The 24,380-nt window shown below is 48.3% G+C and overlaps 1 protein-coding gene across 1 annotated transcript in view; it reads left to right on the top strand.

Annotated features, from left to right (window-relative positions):
* Window positions 1-23,888, top strand: part of LOC144474465 (uncharacterized) — a 43,517-nt gene extending 19,629 nt beyond the window's left edge. The window contains exons 2-4 of the mRNA XM_078189309.1: window positions 22,744-22,933; window positions 23,567-23,751; window positions 23,817-23,888. Of these exons, the coding sequence (XP_078045435.1) occupies window positions 22,744-22,933; window positions 23,567-23,751; window positions 23,817-23,888 (447 nt within the window). The remainder of the gene's footprint in view (window positions 1-22,743; window positions 22,934-23,566; window positions 23,752-23,816) is intronic.
* The last annotated feature ends 492 nt before the right edge of the window (window positions 23,889-24,380 follow it).

Raw genomic sequence — 24,380 nt, 5'->3', positions numbered from 1 at the left:
TAGGACATTTTTTCGTAGGAAAATCGGCGTGGAATCGGCATCGAATCGGCGAAACCCGTGGAAATCGAGGGATCGCGATCTCCGTTAGTGAACGTAAACAGCGCCGTATCCGATGAATATCCGATGAATATGCAGCGACGATGCATTCGACGCGGATTGGAGGATCGGTGAGGTGGTGAATTAATCCGGTTACGAGAAAATCGCTTTGCACGCTCGTTCGCCGTTGATTCGACGATTTATGATCGTGCCGAGCGCCGCGGCTCAATGCGACGACCTCGCTCGTCGTCCCTCTTCCTCGACGATGAAATATCGGCCGGCCAATTAAAAATACACGAGGGTACGAACCCTGCGGATCGGAGGTTTCGCGCGAGAGTCACGACGATCACGGAGAGCTCCTTCCGCGAGCAATTAACGATGCACGGATCCTCGCGGTGGCGAAAAGCTGCCGAGACAACGGGCGAATCGAGAGGAACGGAGAGGGAGAAGAGGGAAAAGAGACGAGAGAAGAGAGAAGAGGGAAGAGAGCAAGAGAGCAAGAGAGCGGTACCATGGATCCATCGAGCGTTCTATCAATGGCTGGATCGATCGATCGTGGAACACACGCGGACACCAGAGTCGGTTAGGAACGCGGTCGGCACCGATTTGTCGGAGCGGTTGTCAATCTCTCTCCATGTTGAGAGATACGCGCGCGTCAAAGGCAAGAAACGCTTCAAGGCCGTGCATTCGCGCGCTCGCGATCCAGCGATCCAGCGATCGAGCGATCGAGCGCGTGGCGCAGCACAAGCGTCGCGATGCTCCAACACCGATCTTGAAGATCGCAGCAATCCCAAACCTGCGATCGGCCAGGAATCGAAGAAGCTTTTCTTGCGGTTTCGCATCGCGCAATGCTATTTTCGACGCATCGCGTCCTTCGCATTTCAAAGATGCGGCCACTTTCAAAATGGCCGGCCCCCAGGCGAAGAAAACCCAGAGCTTTCGTTGCGGCTAGCGAAAATCAAATCGGCGATGATCGAAGCGAAAATCAAATCGGCGACGATCGAGGCGAAAATCAAATCGGCGACGATCGAAGCGAAAATTAAATCGGCGACGATCGAGGCGAAAATCAAATCGGCGACGATCGAGTCTAAAATTAAATCGGCGACGATCGAGGCGAAAATCAAATCGGCGACGATCGAGGCGAAAATCGAATCGTCTTCGATCGAGGCGATCGATCGCCTGCTTCCGTTGCATTCACGGAGTTGAGCGCGACGTAATCGATGGTCGTTCGAAGAGTAAAACGCGATTCATCCCCAATTAGCCATTAATTCGTCCGATGATTTACGATGCTGCTTAATGTCTTCCTGGATGTTTGATTTGATGTATTATCAACGTGTTCGGTTTTGTATACACGTCTCAACGCGGCGACGTGACGTGTGCACGAGAACGTGTATAACAGTGAACAAGATAATGTACGTGTTGATATATATATATATATATAATAATTAATATAATAATATATATATATATAGTAATAAACGTGAGAACATACTTGAGAATAAATGTGACGATATAAAGGACATTAGCTAGAAATGGTGCACTGACTGCACCTGGTGCATCAACCTTATTCTAGTTTTCCTTCGTAGAAGTTTCCCTTCATGGAAAGTTTTTCCTTCATAGAAGATTTTTCATAGAAGGAACAATAGTTAAGGAATAATAATAATTTCGTAGAATAATTTTCTAAAATTAAAGAAAGAGTATTTCGAATGGGAAAATATAGATATTAATATAAATGGCTAGAAATGGCGCAGTGACTGCAACTGGTGCATCAACCTTATTCTAGTTTTTCTTCGTAGAAAATTTTTCCTTCGCGACTCGAATCTCAGAAAAATCTTTATCCCCTGCAACTGCGATTTTTCGAGGGATCCTTGATGATCCTTAAGGTATCCTCAAGGGACGACCATTTAACGAGGAGACGTCGAACAGGATACGAATTCTTGTCCTCTCGTAAACGCTAATCCTTCGAAGTAGCCGCTGTCGTAGCCGCTGTCGTTTCTAAACCGTTTAGACATCGGCTGCGTAAAGAGGCGAAGTACAGAAGAAGAAGAAGAAGAAGAAGAAGAGAAAAGGGGATGAGTAACGACCCGCGTTCAATCGACCAGCGAATTTTTCTCGAATTAGTCGAATCCGCTATTAGTCGGCCGGGCTGTTAACAGCGATTCCCATTTTCGGCTCGCGGGGATAGTCGCGCAGGCATGCCGAGCCTGCCGCAGGTTTCGCGCGTCCGTCGACGTCGAGGTCTCACCAAGGTCTATCAGCGCCGCATTACGCGCTTCGCAGCCGCATTACGCGCCGGTTCTAGGCATTTTTATGCAAATCGATGCGGCATTGTGCCGAGAGCCATCCGTTCCACTAATCGAAGCCGCCGGTCGCCGCGTTTGCTTCGAGACGCGCGAGCATAACGCAAAAATATTGCGATCTTCCAAATATTTTTCTATTCATTAAAGTACTCGATTATCTGGATTTTAATATTATTAATCTATATATAGTCTCCGGTTTTTATAGAATTAAAAAAATTACAGATAATTCTTCTGGCTTATAGTATTTCCATTTTACGTGACAAAGTGCATTTTAATGCATTCAACTTTGTTCACTCAGACGTTATTTCGAAATGTTATGAAAAAATGTTAGTGGTGTCTCAGAGTCGCTATTTCTATTTTCTCTTTTAACGCACATAATTGCGATACTTTCGTAAATATCTCCGACTACGAAACTTCGTGAAAAATCGACACCCGTTATATCGAGCACCTCGGCATCGAATCGCCGCGCCGTCGACAATACCGATGCCATCATTAGAACCGAATCGCGCCTCTCTCGCGAATCGTTCGTCTAAATTTAACAGGGGGTTGCGTAACAGATCTCTCGCGTCGATCCGGCGTCAATATTATTCCCTTCGACTCGGGGCGGGCTGGATCTTCACGGAACGTGTTCGACCGAAAATAATCGCGTCGGCGACCCGTTCCGCCGGTTCGAAATTACGCTCGCTGATCCTCGCCGCGAGGCGTTCTTCGCAACTTTCTTCGCTCGAGCTGGCGCGCGCGGGGCAGACCTTTCTTTTCGCTATTGTGGCGCGGCGTTTGGGCCGACGGTATATAGAAAGTCGGAACGGGAAGCATCGCGCGGGCCCACACAGTGAGTAGTAAAATCGGCTTGGTCTTCTCGCCTGCTCGCGGGAAGACGATAGAAAATGAAAACGGAATTTCGTAGCGCAGTTCGAGCGCGCATCGTTGCATAATCGGCGATGCTCGCATCGAGCAAATCCGTGCATATCAATTTTGTTGCATCGGCGAAGGTCGCGCTGGGAGGCCTGCGATTGGTCGTTGCTCGACCCTGGCCGATCTCGCATATTAGTTAATATTCGCACGCGCACGGGGTGCACCGATACGGTCGCCGCTTGCATACCTTCGGCCACCGATGGCGCGCGACTCGTCCAACTTTCGTCCTTGTCCACGGCTAAACGAAAACGACAGCAGGCGAGCGCACCTTGGAATTCAGACCATCCCGCGACAACGGATCGTCACGCCTGTTAACGATTTAGCGAATTAGCTCGACCGAGTTTAAAAATAATTCGCGCGACCGTTTAACGATACGCCGCGAACGACGAAACGCGCGAACACGCGCATACATACACCGGGTTATATAATTATTGAGCACTGTGATTCAGGTGTGTGTGGGGCACCTTGACGGTTTGTCCAGCCGTATAACTCGAAGCTATCGTTCCCGAGCCCGCCATTGTTTTTCGCACGGTGAAAACCGTATAGGTACGGGTCGGCCTCGCGCCGGGTGCCATGATGAATTGGACACGCGATCTAACGGAACGCTGCGCGAGAGAGGCCCCCGACCGACCGCCAATTAAGCGTTAAATAAACCGCAATCTCTGAGCGAAAATCAGGATCTTATTAGAAAATTAATACTTGTCTTCGGATCGCGATCGCGAATTAATTCGCGGGAACGGTCCGCGCAGGCTTATTATACGTTCGCCCGTGGCCGGCGCGTACCCCGAAGAGATACATAGATAGATCGCGTCGAGGCCGCGTCGCCAGTTTTTTCCACGGCGCGAGTGAGTCAGGTTGCAATAATAACATAATAACAGTGGATCGGATCGGGGCATGCTTTTGTTATCGGGCTGCCAGCGATCACGGTTCTTTTTTTCTTTTTCAAGTCGAGCGGAGTAATTGCCGCGGGCATTTGCTTACCGGCGCTCGCCGATCACGGTGCAATGATCCCGTGACAGCGGAGTCGCGGCAATTATACCGCTGGATCCCCACCCTTTCCAGTTTAATGTCTTCACCTGGATGCAGGCTATTCGGAATCAATGGCAGTGATCGGTTCGAAAAGTTTCGCGAATTTTACCGAGAAATTAATTTTTGCAATTTTGATAATGCATTTCCTTTTTCTAGGATTTAGGTCGGTTATATTATATTTAGATCGGTTGGATTTGGTATATTCTGTCATTTCTTGATTAAAGGAAGAATCTGTATAGGAAATAAGGGTCGTCTACATTGCTCCAATATACAGGAATTAATTAAAAATGCGTTCTCTCTGTTGATAAAATTAATTTGGAAAAACTACTATATTCGGTATTTTAGCCACGATATTCGCTGTTTATTCGATTATTAACCCTTCCTTTACAGGAGCCGACTATAATCGGCATATAATTCTATATACAAGACTATAAGTGACCCATTCGGTGACGTCATTCCAGCGGAGCGGTTTGCCATAAAGAAAGGATTAAATTCCTCTTATCACTGGGGATATTTTACATTCTTCGCGCAGCGTTTCTTACCGAGCCCAAATCCAATAGTCGAAACTCCTAAGATTGCATTATACCTTATACATTAAATATACATTAATGTATAATAAATATAATTGGCGTATGAATTTTTAATATTTCTCCATTAAATCCACAGTTATCTCTTCACAGTTTTATCTATCAACTGCTCCATTTTTCCATGAAAGCATACATAGTTCAGACTGTAAGTCGCTTAAGCGATTAACAAGCGAGGTGGCTAGACCCAGCCGTAAACGGGACCGTTCGACCCGGCCCGACCCGGCCCGCGCCCGTTTCACGTAGCCAGGCGCGTTGCGGCCGCGTGAGAAAAAAAGAATGGCCGTCCTCGGCGCAAGCGACTCGCGTCGACCGGCACAGAGATTTATCGTCTCGCGTGTCGTTGTCGCCCTGTTCCACATTATTCCTCCCGGTCGTAAAACCCTCTGGTTCTCCCGTTCGCTCCGATAACCTTTCGAGAAATTCCAACGGACCCCCCCCGTTTTACGCGACACGGTCGCGAGCACGCGCCTCCCGCCGCGGCGAATTTCCGCACGGCGTTTCCTTCTCGCCTAACTGGAAAATCGTCGTACGATTTCGTCGTACGATTTCGTGGTACGATTTCGTCGTACGCGCAGGTAGATCACTGGCATCCAATGGCTGGATCCCATGGCAGGAAAATCCAATCGCAGGAAACGTCGTCTAATTCCTGCAAAGGCGACGGCGATTTATCGTTTCGAACGCGGTGGCAAGGACGCGCGGGAGTGTCTCCTCGTTAATAAACCATAATCGGCTCGACGACGACGCTTCGCGTCGATCCGATTGCCGCGTTAATTGTGCGATACTGTTCTCGGCGCGGAGTTCCGCGCAAATTTTCTCGGTATCGATTCCTTACGAGATTCATTCCTTTTTCGTATCGAGCGATTTTAATCGCTCCGCAGATTATTTCGTCTTGCATCGTGTGTACACTGGTTGTCGAGAAGTTTTGCTACGTCTCGGGCAGATAACTCACGGTTGCAAAGCATAGTAAAGTATACATGAATTGCAAACGTTATTTTATAAAGCGAGCGAGTTGTTCGGTTTATGTCATTTTCTGATAAGGGTGGCGCTCTGTTTATTCAGATAAGAAAATGTTATACGTCGATCGTTGCCTTTTTCGAATGGACGATCGTCTCTCCTAATTTTTGTACAATATTAATTTCTTTGAGTCTCGGCTGCATCTAATTTGTCTTATATATATAATATAATTTAATTGAATACAATTCGCCTTCTACATATTCACATACATATTATTGTATATTATCCTGTCGTATATTATCGAGACTGTTTCATTGTGCTCGCGCGACGGCCACGCAAAATCTCTTCCCTCCCATTCCCCGTTCCGCGAGCAACGTGTATCTTCTCACCGTACACAGGAATAAGTAAACGAATAAAAAGAGAATGTCATTGACTCCGTTTCGTTTCTGACGACAACGACACATTCGAGTCGACGCGAGCGCGCGAACATCGAAAACACGCGGCGAATCCCATTGAATACCCGCGGCGCCCATTCTTCCATAGAGCCCGCGCATTCATCTCGCGGAACAATATCGCGTTGGATCCGACGGATCTCCTTTCACCCGAGCAAAAAGCGGAGCATAATAGGACGAGCAGCGGCGACAAGAGAGCATAGAGAGAGAGATAGGAGAGGAGAGAGAGAAAGAGAGGAGAGAGAGAAAGAGAGGAGAGGAGAGGAGAGACGGTCGCCGCGGAGAACGGGTTGTGCTCAGCGTCGTGCCGGCGATTTATCGATCCTCCGATCGATGTACGACGCGCGTGCCGGTTCGACGCCCCGGCTAGGAAACCTACGGCTTTTCTTTTCCGGTCGTGTCTCTCTCTCTCTCTCTCTCTCTCTCTCTCTCGATTCGGATGAAAATTATTCCCCGGGCACCAACTTGTCCACCGCTGCCTCGGCTCCGGATGAATTACGGCGAAATTCCAGCCGGAAAAGGTGTTCGACGCGGCGGTCGAGGCGTGTTCAGGAGGAATTATAACACCGCCGATAGAAATTTCTCACGTGGCACGCGCGACTTTCGGACCCGCGCCTTTTGCCGGCGACCGCGCGTACCGTTATCGGAAACGCGGCTGCGCGATGCAATCCCCCCAGATGCAATCCCAGATGCACGCGCGCGGTCCCCGATGCGATCGCGACCGGCCGTATCTTCTATGGAAATGATGCGGTGATAAGAGGCCGGCGGTATAGAAACTGCGCGCGGAGACGTCGGAGCATTATGAAAAACCCCGGAGGGCAGACCCGTTAACGGAGCGGACTTCGAGCGTGTACGAGCGCGTTGAGAGCTCGGCTACGTGTTCCTCTCGCGCGATATTTCCGGCTCGCCCCGTTGCTCTTGTTCGCGAGCCGGCGACACACTTTGCGCCGATCGCAGAAAAACTGACCGCCGGTCTCGCGACGCTCCTCGACTTTTACGAGGTATTTCTGCGGAGATTCAGTCTTAGAACTATCGCAGATTCATCCTAGAACTATCGCAGATTTATCCTAGAACGATCGCAGATTTATCCTAGTACGATCGCAGATTTATCCTAGATCGTTCGCAGTTTTCCCTTCGTTCTCGTTTATTTTCCCAGAGTGGTTCGTTGACTCGTCCGAAACGATTCGTCGTCGGACGTTTCTCTTTTCGGGAGCAGGCTCGCCCGCGCGCGCGTTTTCGAATTTTTAGCGTCGATGATATCACTGGAGGAAAGCTCGCTGGCCGGTCCCCGCAAAGGCGTTGACATCCTTTCGACTTTATCCCCGCGGATCCCGTAGAAACGTTTTAGGACGCGATCGGTGGAAAAAAGTAGGCGGACGGGACATTGAGGAAGGTGAGCCGGCCGAGCCATACGGCCATGCTAATCGCACAGTTTCCTTCGTTTCGGTCGCCTTTACCGGCGCGGCACCGGCAGATACGCGCGGCGACGACGCGCTATTCGGATTGTCATACGATGCCGCGCGTACTGCGTTGTTAATTACATATTCGATCAATCGGAGGCGTCTTCCACTCCGCGGGTAGATTTCGGTCTCGGTTGTGGTAGATTTTCGGCGAAAAATTCGGTTTACATTCGCCGAGAATAACAGAGTAATACTTTGAGTATTATATTCGAATACTCAGAGTAATATATTCGAATTAGAGGAAAAAGATAAAGAGAATTATTCGTATTAATCGAAATATCCCTATTGTCCATGAAATCATAAATACGCTACTAAAACAGAAAATTCTCATAATTCATTACCCACCAAAAATACCCAACAAAGAGTACATACCTCGTTCGGATAATCATCTCGCGCAAATATTTCTGTCCGTATAAACGCTCCAACTCTGCGGCGATTGTTCGCGCGAAATTACGATAATTAGGCTAATTCCGTGAAGCCGAGCGAAACGAAGCGACGCGCGACGGCCTGGCGAGCCTACGGACGCTCAACAAGTGGGTGTCTCCTCCACTTTCACCATTATCGTAACGGTATACTCCCGTATTCTAATTCCGTTTGCGTGTCACTGGTTCTCGTTCGTCCGTCGCGTCGTATATCGGGTTCACCGTGATATTATTTTCGTTACGTATCCACGTTTGTTTTCTACGGCGAAACGTGCTCTCCCGCCTTGCGGTCAGGTTTTATGCTTATTACGCTGTTCGTGATCGAGATCGGCGTATCGCGGCGTGTCTTTCCGAGAAGTCGTGGGATCGTGTTCGAATCGCGACGAGACATGTAAACGTTTTGACGAGGGAGCAATGAAAAATATGAGAATTGTTTCGCGAGTCATCCGGCTGGGCTCTGCGAGATTTTATCTAGATCTAGATTAAATTGTCACTGGTTTATGCAGAGAACGTGATGGGCTCTATACATATTTTATCCTATATTTATACTGCATCGCGTCGACGTCAAAGAGAAATTCCGCAATTTTCCGTCGCGCAGAGGGAAACGTATTTCGCCAAACGAAAAATTGAGTCTCGCCGCGAATGGCGGTGGCTGGGTTTCCATGGAAATGCTCGATTTGGCAAGCAATCGGTTTGGCAATAGAGAGGCCGGTTCCGGCCAGTTGCGATCGTTGAATACCGAGCAGTCCGCGGCGTCTCGGCCGCGGAGCCTGGAGCGACTCGAATTTTCGTGGAAGCGTTTAGCATTTTCCCGCGATCGGCCGTTTGCTAAATTTCAATCGGTGTCGACACGCGCTGCTCTACGGCTCTGTATCGGGTCTTCTGGCAGCCGCCATGGAAACGGAATGGTTTTGCGAAACCATGGGGGACTCGTCGGCGCGTGCACGGTCGCGTGCGCCCCTCGTCCGCGTCGCGTCGCGTCGCGTCGATTCGATCTAGTACACGCACGTCCACGGAGAAACGATTAATTATCATTACTGGCTCGTCAAGCACCGGGGCCCCCGAGGCCTGACAGGCCTCCCCGATGCGACTCCTTTCGAGCAAATGAATTCTTAACCCGTGCCGATCGAAACGCGCGCGCGAGCGCGCGCCATGCGGTTCCCTGTCATTCTCGCGATTTCTGGAGCGTGATGCTCGGAACGCGACACAGTTTCGTTCGCTGCCGATTACGGCGCGGAATCGACCGGCGACGGTCCGATCGGGGGTAGTTCAGGATCTCTCTTCGATTTCGAATGCGTCCCGATCGTATAATGTCGCGAATATCGGCGATCGGTCTGGCGACGCCCCGGATCGCCAGCCGCGATTCCGCTACCGTTTTCGGACTTTACGCGTCACGCGACAGGGAATGCGGCTGGCGGATTAGTCATCGAGAGAATTTTAATGGAGCCCGGCCAATCGAGTCGCGGAACGAGATGCGGGCGACTTCTGCCGCGAGCTTTATGGAAAACATTATAGGAAAAAGGCACGATTCTGCCGCCACTTTATTCTTTCGCTATATTAGCATTACTTGTATCAATTTTTATGATTTGTATCAATTTTTACGACTTGCATCAATTTTTATGACTTCTACCAATTAATATGACCTCTATCAATTTACATAACTCTAAAAATTCCTCGAAAAATATCACAATACATTTTATAAAAATATTAAGCGTAAAACTTGCATACTTCTCGAATGAATCTAATTTTACCGCCATCCGTTTGTCACAAACAATTCTGTAAGAACAACGCCACGATAGTCGAGGGAAACAATCGGCACGATCTTAATCCTTCACTGAGTCACTAGGAATGTTACTAAACAAGCAGCCTCGTTGGAAATGCAAAAATTTAAAGCAATTCCCTGCTCGACAGCTTCGTTGCATTGCAAAAATCACAGGACGCGGTTTAACATCGATTAACCTACCAGCCGCCGTAAACACAATGATTGATGGATCGCGATCGAACTCGGCATCGCAAACCGAGCGCGATGATATCTGGTTGCGTATAAAATAATTACTTAATGCATATACTGTGGGACTTTAGAATAAAGTATACTGTGAAGCTTTTATAGAGTACTTTAGATTGTTTTAGATTATTTTAGATTACTTTAGACTATTTTAGACTACTATGGACTATTTTAGGCTACTTTAGATTATTTTAGATTACTTTAGATTATTTTAGATTACTTTAGATTATTTTAGGCTACTTTAGATTATTTTAGGCTACTTTAGATTATTTTAGATTACTTTAGATTATTTTAGATTATTTTAGACTATTTTAGGCTACTTTAGATTATTTTAGAATACTTTAGACTATTTTAGACTACTACTGACTATTTTAGGCTACTTTAGACTGCTCTAGACTATTTTAGACTATTTTAGATCATTTTAGACCACTTTAGACTACCTTAGACTACTTTAGCCTATTTTATACCACTTTAGACCGCTTCAGACAACTTTCCAAATTTTTCCAGAGTACTTCATAGTCTCATGGGAGTATCCCATACGCCAAAAAGCAGCATAAAGTCGCGCTTAGTAAATCCATTCAAGATAAACAGCGATTGCTCTCTTATTCCTCTGAATTTCGCGATATAATTACCTAAGGAGTCGCGGATCGAGCATCTCCGTGGTCCGAAAAATCACTGCGGATTCCATGCCAGTGGGTTAATTGCGCGTGCAGCGTTCGCGCCGGCGCATTCTTCTCGGCGTTTAGGGAACCGTTAGCGTATCCGGAAGTCCAGGTGCATACCTCCAGGATTTCTACAGGCTGCCCCTAATCCCGTAACGCGCCGTTCGCTCGAAAGGGTCTCGGATTTCACGTTTCTGCGCGCATTATGCCAGAGCTCACCGTTCGCCGTTGGATCGTTGCGGCAACCGATGCGCTTCTGCAGCGCCGAACGGATCATCCACGACGCACCGTGCACCAGCGAACGAGCGAAAGTTATCGTCGTCCCGTTCAAGGTTCTCTGTTTGCCGTGCAAACGAAACGGCGACACCGCGAAGCGTCAACGCGTGTCGCTTTCGAACGGGAAACAAAAGATTCCGCGGTGGTTTGGAAAGTTTCGTCGACGAAGAAGGATCTACGCAGATTCCAAAGATTGTAACGGGGTCGTTTCGTAAGTTTTCGAGGCACTTTGATTGGGCTTTGGGATGCATGGTGACCGACTGATAATGTTGCGTACGCTTTGGAGGCTTTGTAGGCTTTGGAAGAAGGCTGATGATACTTGAGAGATTTTTGGAGATGTAGGATTTGTTTCGCAAGCCTCTCGAGTTCGGCAGTATTATTTATTTAGTCAGTTTGCCGAGTCAATTGGAAAGTATGCGATAATCGTTCAGAAATGACGTATTATACGACAATTGTACAAGATTTATATGTTATACGAAAATTCAGCGTTATGGACAAATTATAGAGTCAACAAAAGCGATCGTACAGAAATGATATATTACATAGAAATTATGCATTGTCTCGCGAAAATTAATAAAATCGAACCATGCGATTTCTTAATAAAATCGTCTCCTGTCCGCGCATAGAACAGTCGTACGATTTTCAAGGGGGTCGTTCCCGCCGATTCGAATGTCCAAGCTTCGCCGTATAGTTCGCAAATAGACGCGATAGTATCTGCAAATAGGCGTGTTAGTTCGCAAACGAACGATCGTAACCTGCGGCTAAGTAACGATTATTCGGTAGATTAACATCAAGGCTCTGCCGCGCGCGATCGAAGCCTAAGGTTAACGCGCGCGCCGACACCGTGTACTATCATTAGTTTTTGAAATGACAGACGGCGACAACTTTCGGCCAATCGTGGACGTGTATCTCTTCACCCTCATAACCCTCACTTCACTAGAATTCTATAAACGATATTATACCTTGATATTGTCGCGGATTTGGAAAATTCTGTGCGAAGATTTTTATTGTTTCTTCTGATGGATGGGCTTGGTCATGGAGTTGGTCATAGGTCAACAGATTAAATATTGTAATTTTTAGCAAAAGAGTTAAGGTGATGTAGTTTGTTTCAGATGAGGAAGCATAAAGTGTAGAGTAAATTCTGTGCAATCGTCTCTCGGCTTTTGAATAAAAAGGGAGAATTTCCTATATTCTTTGACAATCGAACCGAGTCACGTGGTTCGTATAATCGTACCCCCCCTTCCCAAATAGCCTAATTTCGTCCTCAGAATACTTAGACATGCTTTACCACACCACAAGGAAGGGAATAAACATCGAATCAATTATAGGCAAAGCTAAATCGCTCTTTCCTCGCGTAGAATCCTCTCGGTCTCGGTCAGCCGGCTTGCGGGACACCGCCCACGCCCGTCGTCGTCCTTCCCGGCGTACCGTTTGTCTCGCCTTTTTCGCCGCGAAGATCATCCTGCTGACCTAGAGAATCGCGTGGGCGGGTCTCCGTCCTCTCGATCCTCGTTCGCGGCAATTAATTCTCGGCCGGCGCAGCCTCGGTCGTCGCCAGAGATCGCCGCAGGAGAATACAATCGGCATCGCGCGGTGGCCATGGCAAAAGATCGGGATGCCGAATTTTCCGTTCGCCGAGAAATTGGACGGGGCTCGGCGGGGCAATTCTATTTCCGCGCGTGTATTTGGTAATGCGGCGCAATTGGTCCCGAGGTACCCTGGAACGGTCGCTTTCGACGAGATCAGTGGCCCCGCATTGGGTCGTGCAAATTTAGACAGAGTGAAACGTCTATTCTCGAGTCTGTTGCCCGGACGAGCGCGCGGACGCGAGGATCTATGGATCTATAGATTAGTCGTCGATAAAGTGTGAATCGGCACTGCGATCGTTCGAGCAGAGATTGATCGATAAATTCACTTGATTCTCGATTTCTCGCGCGGTTCGTCAATGATTTTTTAGAACTAAACGAATGCTGTCTGTCAATCTAGAATTCGGATAATCGAGGTTCCGCCGCATTAGGACGAAAATGCCGCGTCGATGCTTCAGCGGCGCAGTGTTAAATACGTTTCACCCTTGGAGCAACATGGGTGGCGTCGAGGAAGCGGCGCGATAAGATCGACGATTGTGGTCGAAAGCTCGGCAAACAGCCCGATGATCCAGTCCATGAATCATCCGGCCGTGGATCGAAGCCGTTGCGTCGCGAAAGAAGCCGGACTAACCGGGGCACGTTCCCGAACGTTGTCATAAAGATAATCGCCACCTCCGCATCCTCGCGCCCGTTAATTCTACCGGCTGTCGTTTTACACGCGGAGAGGCGTCGCCGACACGGTGTTAACACGCCGGTTAACGGAGAGCCCGTCGCGACGAAACCGGGTCACTGCCTCGGCATTTTCCTATTTTCGGCGGCCGGACGCCTTTCGAGATCGACGTCGACGCGCTCGACGCGCGATTCCGCGTCGCCAAAATTTTCGCGAATTTTCTCGCTCGCCGATTCGCGTCGCACAATTTTTCGCGAATTTCCTCGCTCGCCGATTCGCGTCGCACAAGTTTTCGCGAATTTTCTCGCTCGTCAGAGAGTTCTCTCTTAAATTCCGTCGGTCTCTCTTAAATTCCGTCGGTCTCTCTCAAACTCCGTCGGTCTCTCGGGCTTAACGACTTCATTGTGGACGGCGTCGAGCGTAAACAGTCATTAGACGGCTTTAACCTCGACGGTTAAGCAGCGGAAATACCGTCGTCGGATCCGCGCCTACTGTCGCGCTTTCTACGATGGAACGCGTTTCGGCGACTGCCGGCGATCATTGTTATTATCTGTCGAATAAGCAAGAGACTAGATTAAAGAATGTCAAATGTACAGCGATTTAATTAGAAAGTACGACGCGCGAACGACGACGGAGATTTAAGAGTCGCTGATGGAATTTATGCTGTTGCGTATCTGATAATCCTGTCCGTAAAAAATAATAGATTTTTCGCTCTTAAGAAATGATGGTGACTAAAAGAAAGAAATTATAAGGTTTAAAATTTCACTGAGAAAAGTGAAATCGATTTCACTCTTTGAAGCACGGTGGGATTATAAATGTCCCACTTTTCGTGCAACATGGATTTATCTGTTCTCTGAAATTCTGTGGTTCAAAGAATTAATGAAATCACTGAGAATTTACTTCGTGCATTTTAGGCGTGTATTTGCAATATACACGGTATGTAGAATTGTCATTGTTTTTATTAGATCGCTAAATACGTTCTAAATAGTCCTGAAGTATTTCCAATTTGTTCACCTCGTTCGAAATCGTCTCGCACAGCCACGTCCAAACAATTAGCCCGAAGGAGCCGTCCACTTAACACTTGTCGCAGCTTTCTACTCGTCTCTGCTGCACTGTGACGAATTTCGGCCAGTGTTTGCAGAGGAGAAAAGCCGTCGCAACAAAACGAGTTTCGCGACAATCTTGCTCCGCAACATCTTAGGAAGAAGCTGCCGCGCGGATTTTCTCCGCGACAGATCTAAACGGACTTTCAGCCGTCTCTTCGTTCACTTCGGAGTCTTCGAAAAATACTCGAAAAATAGAAAGCCATCTTAGCGTACTTATATCGTGTCACAAATGATCAAAACACAGCAAAACGTATAAATGAACAATACCAATTGCACTTTTATTCTCCATGACTAATCCTTTCGCCAACGAAACGATCTTTCTGTAATTAAAATTGCATAAAATTCCAGCAAGAATTGCATAAAATTCCAGCAAAAATTGCATAAAATTCCAGCAAAAATTGCATAAAAATCGTCGACCCAAAGCGACGTCGGCACACAGCAATCGTCCCGATAATTATCTCTCCGTCCGGCCGTGGAGAGTCGTCCGTTTAACAGGTTAATTGCCGTCGCGCCTTGTGTTAGGGTTTGCCCCAGGTCCGACAAACCAGCGCCGAGAGACCGGCGCATTTAGTAGGAAGCGGACTTCTGAACTTGGCGGGGCTGCGTAGGCGCTGCGACAACGAAGTCGTCCTCGGTCCCCGCCGCGATTCATCGGAATTCCCTCGATTTTCAGGTGGCTTCGCGATCCGGGATAGATTTTCAACGGGGTCTATGTATAATGCATCGCGCGCATCCCGGTCGATCCGCGCGTGGTGTCGCATGGCGATCCCTCATTCGCGCCAGTGTTCTCACGAATCGCGGCGACGACGGCGACGCGATGGGACGCGCGCGAGACGGCTCGTAGATGCTCGCATAGGCACGCTCCCGGCGGCCGATTCGACTGTTAAGCGAAAGGGACAGAGAGAGAGAGAGAGAGAGAGAAAGAGAGAGAGAGAGAGAGAGAGAGAGAGAGAGAGAGAGAGAGAGAGAAAGAAGGAGAGAGAAAAAGAACGGGTAGAGACTGTTGCGGTTCGACGAATTGGTTGAATCGCTCGATCCGGCATGGGCGAGGCCTAGAACGCTGCTAGCACACGCCAGCAGCGGCCTGTCTCTCCTGGCTGCTCGGTTCTCCGCTCTCGAGAGAGTCTCGCCTCCACGTTCGCACACTTTTTTGCGTCCGCGCGGACCGGTAGTTTTATTAAGCCCATACCGGTCGCATGTGTTTGCGCCGCGGTGGCCGTCTCTACCGGGTGTTTGCAGAGGAAACGAACCAAAAAACCAACGACCGACGACTCCGAACTCTTCTGTCTCCTCTCTAGACCGCGACGCGACCCACGCGGAAAACTTGCTCTCTCCTGTCAATGGAAATCTCTCGAGAATCATTCAGTCAATGACATCATGTTGTCGCTTATTCATTTTTGCGAAACCGCCTTCTTTGCACCGTGCATCGAAGGTCGCCGAACGGCTAAATGAGCCCGTCCCGCTGCCCGTCGACGTATAAATACGTCCCCTCTACGGCTTTCTCGCCTTTCTCCCACTTCGCGGGCCGAGACTCTGGAGAAACAACGGTTTATGTACGAGACGAGAGCGATTTACATTAACATGTCTACAAATTTGGCAATAATCGTAATGAAAGCGATAAGTTGCACGCGTAAAGTCGAAACTTCATAGAAACAGAAGAGAGAGAGAGAGAGAGATAGAGAGAGAGAGAGAGAGAGAGAGAGAGAGATAGATAACTTATTGAAAAAGAACTGAAACTAGTCTAAAAACAGATTTTATGCATTTATCATATTATACAATACAACTACATTTATATTAATATAAAAAATAATAATATATATAAATTAAAAATATCCCCGCGTCGACGTGAAATTATCAAGAAAAAGAAACCAAGAAACACGATTTTCGTTCGGCGCGAACATCCGCGGTCCAATTAAAACCGTCTTCAACCGGAATAAGGGTTTTATTCCGCACCCGTAAACGTTGTCGCGTTCCGCGCGCAACACGTGCAAGGACGGACTGGCAACAAATGTCCGTGGGTCTCCTCGTTAACTTTATTACACGGCTATCAATTCCGGCCGGCCGATATCAAACGTTCCGGCGTTTTATCTTTCGTTTATGCTCATTTTTATGGGCAGTGAAACCCCGAAACGTTTTGTCGCGCACGCGCTTTAATTCAATGGTTTGATCGGATCGAGCCGGTCGACGACTGGACGAATGGGTTCTCTGGTTAGGCGAATTCGATCGGTTTTCCGTGGGCGACACCGGAGACCGCGCGCGTGCAACGAGCATCGCGCGCGTCCTGCCACGCCGCGCACATACATACATATACATACACATACATACATATAGATACTTACTATGCTATATAGAATACTACTACACTGTACCATACTATACTATAGACTTGTCTGCTTGGTGTGGCCTTCGTTCTGTGGGTTGCATGACAATCGTAGCTCTCGACCCATTATTGGCAACCGATATTGAGTAACGACGTTTTGGCAACCGCGCGTGATCCGTGCACTTGCCGAGGGAAACTCGGTTGCGATATCCACTGCGGTGCTCGACGCTCTCGAAATCTCCGCGTGAAACATAATTCCACGAACCCCGCTTAACTCTTTAACGATCGGTGTAAATCGGCTTTTTACCAGGATCGATTCGCTGCCCAATCGGTTGTCGTGGTAAAGAATAATTTGTTATCTACTGCTGAGATAAAAGTGCCAGTGGGAGCTCTGTTATTGTGATTTATTATGTTATTATAATAAAATTAATGTAATAGAACTGGTTGCGAGAGCTGTCGAAATATTTCGGTGGTAGCCAATAAATCGGCTTTTTCTTTAGAATTTCAACTATTTCGAAACACAAAAGATAAAAGTTTCAATGGGAAAAGTAGGCTTCCTTTTCGTACACCATCGTTCAGCTAATCGAAACTTTAATCCATTATTTTTTTTTAATCTAGTAAAGTTTGGATCTTCGTCGCTTCTCTTCGACGAATATCTAAAAGTTCAATGACCTTTTGATTTTCTTCGATATTATATCCAAAGTTCAGCGACCCTCTGGATTTTCCTCGACGTTATATCCAAAGTTCAATGACCCTTTAATTTTCTTCGACAAACATTCGAGAGGTTTAGCGATCCTCTAATTTTCCTCGACAAATATCTAAGAGGTTCAACGACCCCTCGATCTCGACGAATATATCGATCAGTCGAAACAGGGATCCGAAACATCCGAGAGAGGCTAGCACGATCGTTCCAGACGCCCGTCGACGCGAAACAATGCCGAACGTGCGCGCGCGCGCTCGCTTTCTTCTAATTCCATTCGAGGGCCCCTCCTAGACGGTAATCGGCCAATGGCGCAATTCTCCGAATTGAAAAGAAATTAGTCCGGCGACCCCGCGCGCCGCGTTGAAAATCTTAGCCAAGTGGGGGACCGTTTACCGCTCATCAAACGGATTGTTCCTACATTGGCGAACGGGGTCGCGGCTTCTTCCAATCTAGCCGGGGAGTCATGTAGGTGCTTCGATTGAAAACAAAAAGTTTTTCTTCTTGCAAGAAAAATCGAATTCAATTACGCGCATTTCTTGCTCCATTTCACACTCGACAACCGTAACAGATTCGCCGCGGGCCTTCGTCTGATTCACCGACGACGCGAAATCGCGGCTTCCCGCGCGTATCAGCAGTTCCGGTAAAACCGCACGACCTAGCCGGTAACCTTACCCCGACGTGACTCTTATCGCCTGCGCGCGATAAGGAAGGAGAAGAATACTGGACAATGCAACGTGATCCGGCCGTCGCGAAGACGATAACAAGGGTGAACAGTTCTCGCGCGATCGGATCGCTTCTAATCGTTCTTCGGGAAAGTACGCGTCGGAATCATCCCGCCGGATGATGTTGGGACGGCTTTCGCCGCGGCGCTACGGCAACGAAAGTTTAATTAGAATACAAAGAAGATCGGCGGCGGGGAGGATGAGCTCGCGGTTGCACGCTCGTCTCTGCCGTGAGTTTGGCGCGCTGCGGGTGAGAAGGGGGCCGTGAGAGAGAGAGGGAAAACTGAGAAAGAAAGAGAAAGAGAGAGAGGGAGAGAGAGAGAGAGAAAGGCCGCGCGAAGGTTACGGGGCGAAAAGAAAGAGGAACGCGGGCGAAAACGAAGGAAGAAGAAAGACGGTACCGGTATAATTATGCAATTTAGATTCAGCTTTACGATTCCGGTTTGGCTTTATTAAAAGCGAGAGTGGGCGGACCCGCGCGCGCACGCTCACGGTTTCCTCCGCGGCCGTTTTGCGCGCGCACACACGCGCTCGCCTGCAGAAACTCCGGGAGATAACGCGATGCTTGTTTCGTCGCGACGCGTCGGGTATCGGTGCTCTCGTACCAGAGAACGGTCGACGAGAGAATGACGGAGAGAAAACGAATGAGAGAACAAACGAAAGAGAGAAAAAAACGAAAGAGAGAGAGAGAGAGAGAGTGATAAAGAGAGAGGGCGGCCTCGCCGATATACCCTCGCGTTAATCGCAGCAATATCGTTTTACGTTTCGTGTAACGGCGCCGCGGTTTTATAATCGAAAAGAATGCGGCTCCACGAGAGAGCGCGCGCGCGCGCGCAGCTGGGCTTGTGCAGTCGGATCGGACACGGTGCACAATGAGCGCTCTCCGAATTCCTGAACGGTATAAGCACGCTGACACTCTCCGCGTCCCGGAGAGAAGAGAGAAGAAGAAAAAAAAAGGAGTTTTCGATATGATTAACGGTACACGGCCGGCGAAACGGGGAACCGCGACGACTACCGGATTCTTCGGAATCATACCGATGCTATCTGCCCGGGGATTTGCGCGAACGGACCCCCCAGGATGTGTACACGGGGGCTGATGCCGGTGGGCATCCGGAAACGGTGCCCGGACAGGCCATCGAAATCCTCGGGCTCGTTAACCCCTCGCGCCACCATTTCTTTCGGAGCTTCGGCGATCAACGCTTCTTCGTTTTTAATAATTTCGTTCACAGATAACGAAAGATTCAAATGTTGCGATTTATCAGAAATGATTGGCAACTATATTTATTACGTGCGAAATGTTTTTTCAAAGTCTGACTGATTAATATAGTTTAAGGGGTGAAACCTTTGGGCTATTTTACTTGGAAATTTGAAATACGTCTCTTGGCTCAGTAATATTTCTATTCTATTAAACAAAGTGCACTTTTACGCAATCTGACTCGTGCCAATGGCTTCGCTGTTTAACAGTTTATTCATTTTAAATATAGAATAATTTTACCGGTGCTCTAGAGCCAACCCACTCGAGTGCAAAGGGTTAACCGTAGACTACTAAATCGGTCGAAATGAATAGGAAATTTAGCGTGAATCGTGGCATAGGAAAATTCGATGTCATTGTGGTCGTCCAAGCTAGATTTTCGAGGAAACAGATCGGTTCCCCGACAAAGTTCTAATCGGCTCAGTTTTTCACGGTGATTCAACGTTTCGTAAGAGTACGCGGCCTTCGACGGTTTCGAGGTAAGTGTCCCGGGGTTCCGTGGCCGCAAAACTCTCGGTGACGGAAACCGAGATAGCAGTTCGAGGCTGTCAGAAATCTGGCCTTCCCCCCGGGATAGCGCGCTCGGTCGACCGCAGACCCGACGCCTTCGAACATAACTCGCGGAAGTTTGTACTCGACGTGTTGGACACCGCCGCGCCAGTCCGTGAATTCTAGATGGAAATACGTGGCCGATCCGTCCCGGCTTTATCGCCTTTATTACGGCTGATATTACGGCGGATCGCCTCCAGGTTCGTCGTTAGATGCATCGTTCACCGGAACGCGGGAATGCCGTTGCGCGGAGCGGCACGATCACGCGAATCGTCGCTTCTCCGGCTTTCGTCTTCTGAAAACGCGGATCCGCTCGTTTCACGGGGGCCGCGTCGGATCCTAGCGCCGATCTATCGGTCGTCGATCGCTGGCACTACCCCCCTCTCTCTCTCTCTCTCTCTTTCTGCGAGAATCCGCCCGGCGTGTTTGTTCGAAACGCGTATGCAACGAGCATCCTGTCCCTCCCAGCCTCATTACGGGACAATGAGCGTCGTTACATCGATCACCAGCCACGGACCGTTCTCTCTCGTCGAGAGGCGGAAGAGAACGCGCCGCCTCGCTTAGCTCCGGTGTGGATCGCGATCCAAATCGCCCCGGGGTTATCGGACAACTTTATTAGCCGATTAATCCGTCGCGATCGACCCTCTCCTCTCGCCACCGTTTCAACGACCCGGCGAGATCCGACGTGTCTCTCTCTCTCTCTCTATGTTTAATGAACGTCATCGTAATTAACCGATACAATTACAAGTCTTCGAAGCAAACGATTTCTATTATATTTGTCATAGTATTCTACGAAAAAGCGTGCTATAAAAAGCGAGGCAATCCTTGACATAACAATCCTTCGCGTAACATTGTCTTCAGAATATTAAAAAAACAAAATTCAAGAAATATTGAACGCACAAAATTTCGCGAAAGTCGTCGAAGTCTCCGGCACAAGCCATCTTCTTGGAAACCGCGGTTCCAGCGCGGTTTACCCTCGCCCGAAATTTCCCAACACATTCGAGTGACGCAATGTTCTCTCGAAAGGATGCGTAATTAAAATCAACGAGGGGGACGGGAGTCCTCGTTTTTCGCCGAAGAAAATTGAATCCATCGCGGTCGGTTTCGCCTCGAAAATACCGGTGGAGGAGAGTGACGCGGCAGGCGTTTCGCCGGCGCAACTTCTGGCTCGCGAATTTTATCTGATCCCGAGACCGGGCTATAGCCTGTTACGTCGTCAGATCGTAAATATCCGGCCGTTGGCCGATGTTACTCCCGCGGCGGGAGAGCGAGACAGCAAGCGAGAGGGAGAGAGAGAGAGAGAGAGAGAGAGAGAGAGAGAGAGAGAGAGAGAGAGAGAGAAAGCAAACGAGAGAATCAGCAAGCGAGAGATAGAGTAAAAGAAAGAGAGTGTAAGAGAGAAAGAGTGTAAAAGAGGAAGAGAGTGTAAGAGAGAAAGACAGTGTAACAGAGAAAGAGTGTAAAAGAGGGAGAGAGTGTAAGAGAGAAAGAGTGTAAAAGAGGGAGAGTGTAAGAGAGAAAGAGAGAACAGAAGAGAAAAAGAAGGACGATCTGGTCGCCCGAACGGCCGTTTAATCGCCTCTCTCTCTCTCTCTCTCTCTGCCTCTCTCTGTCTCTGTCTCCCGTCGTCCCGGTCAGCCAAAAAATTTCGTGCGCCGAAGAATCCCGACCGGCTGCTGCGCCTTTACGCGCGCAATAACAAAGCTATTTCGGGGTCTAAGTTGGGCCCCGAGGTCTCGTTTTACGAGCGCCGCGTGCCCCGCCCCCCTACCGTAATTAGGATATTCCTGTGGAGCTCTGTCTCCCGGAGGCCATCGAGACGACCGGGCGACAGGTATCGTCGAAACGTGGGATCTCGCGTTCCTTAAATTACGAGCGATGCGTGCGAGTCCTTCGCGCGGCGATCCTACGGGGGATGGCCGGAGTTTTGTCAGACGGTTAAGCCCGAGTCCCTTCGAAATGAGGATTGCGATGATTCCACATTCTTCCTCTTAACTATCGAGGTCTATTTAATCCACCGGCGGCTTCTGCGAAGCGATCGGGAAATTGTGGGGGCGTTTTATAAGGGATGATCCTAGTTTATGGAGTCGAGGGATCATTGAAATTGGGATTAAGTTTGATTCAGTAGTTTTGCTGATGCGTTTTTTTCTCTGAATTATTCATAGAGGTTTATTTGTTTTACTAGTGGGATTTTTGGAGTAAGAGTGTTTTATAAGGGATGATCCGTCTTTGGTGAGTCGAGGGACCATTGGAATTGGGATTGAGACGATCAGGTCTTTAAATCGCTCTTTCTTGAAATGATCGAGGTCTATTTTACTAGCATCCTCTTCGGTGTAAAAGTGTCTTATAAGGGATGATCATAGTTTGGGGAGCCATTGAATCCTTAAAATTAAAATTAAGTCAATTCAGCAGTCATTTAATTCCTTCTTCCTACCAACTACCAAGGTCTACTCATTTTACTATCATCATTTCCGAGTGAAAGTTTCAACTAAAATCGCGAGGGCGTGTAATAAGGGATGTCGATATTTATGTCAGACGTCGACCAACCCTATCATACTGTTCTAAAAACAGGATTGAAACGACCGCGGCGCAATTGTATAATTTTCGTCGAATCCCCCAGCGAGCAAGTCGTTCCTTCCTTTTATTTTTCTCGCGCGCCTCTTGGAAGAAAAGCCAAGGCTGCGCCTCGCAGCAGACTATCCTTGGATCAGCGATCATCGTTTGCGTCTGATTGCAGCTGCCCGGCGCGTCTCCCGGAGCGATCTCCTCCGTGGTCGCTCCCGTGCTGCTAAAGTACCGGGTCTGCAGGCCCCGATTGCTGCTAGCCGGCTCCAGGGCCGAGGTCGACCCCGCCGCCGACGTGGGACTCCTGCACGGGGAGGTTCTGCTGATCGAGGACTCCGCCAGGCAATACGATCCGATAGGAGGTGGGTGCTACCTTCTGGCGAACGCCGAGATACCCGGTGCTCCGGGGCCAGAAATGGCGGAATATTTATCCGTAGCTTCGAACAAAAATTTGTCTAGAGAAAGATTGATTCAGATAATATTTTATTTATAATAAAAATTGATCTAGGTAGATATTTGTTCGAATAATATTTTATTCGGCGCGGTTGACTGTATATTTAAGGGAAGGAAAATTGATGTAGATCAAAATTTGTTTTTATATTATTTTATGCGACAGTGCCGTATAAATAGAATAAAAATAATTTTCAATTGAACAAAAATTGATGTAGCTAAATATTTGTTCGAGTAGGAATTTATTCCTTTGGAAATTCGTATACGGAAAATAATTGATCATGGAATACAAAGTGTTTGCTCGTAGTTTATTGTTTTTTATTTCTTCCGCGTTACTTTAAAAAAATTATTCGAATAAAAAATTGTTCAAATGAAATATTAATTCGCGTAAATTCGCATTATTCCTACAAAATATTCGTCTAATTATTTTAGATGAATTCGAAACGATCCAAATAATGGTCAACCCTGTCTCGATGCTACGGTAGTCGAGATTCGTTTCGCTGACCCGTCCGTTTGATCCTCGCTCGTTTTGGTGTACCTTTCAGATACCGATCGCAGGTACAGAGCCACCGAGAAACTGCTGCACGCCGAGGAAGAGTACCACGAAGCTCTCTGCAGCGCGAAAGAGTTGTACGCGAGGCCGCTTGCTAGAAACTACCCCGAATTTCACGATGTTATTTTCCAGCCTATCGCGGACCTCGCCGTGGTCACTGCCGAGCACTGTCAGAGGGTGAGTGATTGCTATCAACCTTTTCGCAATTTTTAAATTGATAATCTTGTTCGTCAAAAAATAAGACACCCCCAAAATTAACTCTCGAGCAACTAAAGGCATCGCAGTGCAAGGGGTTAAACCCTGTCAAGAAATAACCACCAAACGGTCTCTAAAAATCATCGACCCATAAATCAAAGAACCCTTAACTCTTCACAAACCACCCTTCCATAATCAACGCTTCGATTGTCCCAATAAAGAGATCTCGTTGTTCGTTAATCGCGGATGGTAGGTCTCTTCTTATCGACAGCCCGCGCGTGCTACCCGCAGCGTCGGAACGATCGTCAGCGTGGCGAGATGGCGGCACTCGGACCTAGGCCGGTTGTAGCTGAAGAGCACAGGCCAGAGCAGGCACCTGTTGCTTCCGCGAACACGTTGCACCTTTCTCTCGCGGGCCCCGCGGTGTCGCAATTACGCCAACCGCGCGCGCGGTTACGGTATCCGTAACCTTTTCGAAAGGGAATCGCTGATGCTCCGATGAACGGGGGGGGACCTCGATGCCGGAGCGCGTCCTTCGAGAGACGCTCTTCTGTCTCTGGGATCCTTATCGCTCAAGAGAGATCGATCGATAGATAAATAGATAAATAAAT

The sequence above is a fragment of the Augochlora pura genome, chromosome 8 (assembly GCF_028453695.1).
Source record: "Augochlora pura isolate Apur16 chromosome 8, APUR_v2.2.1, whole genome shotgun sequence".
Taxonomy (NCBI): Eukaryota; Metazoa; Arthropoda; class Insecta; order Hymenoptera; family Halictidae; genus Augochlora; species Augochlora pura.
The sequence above is the reverse complement of the archived record's forward strand: the minus strand, read 5'-3'. Positions and strand labels throughout refer to the sequence as shown.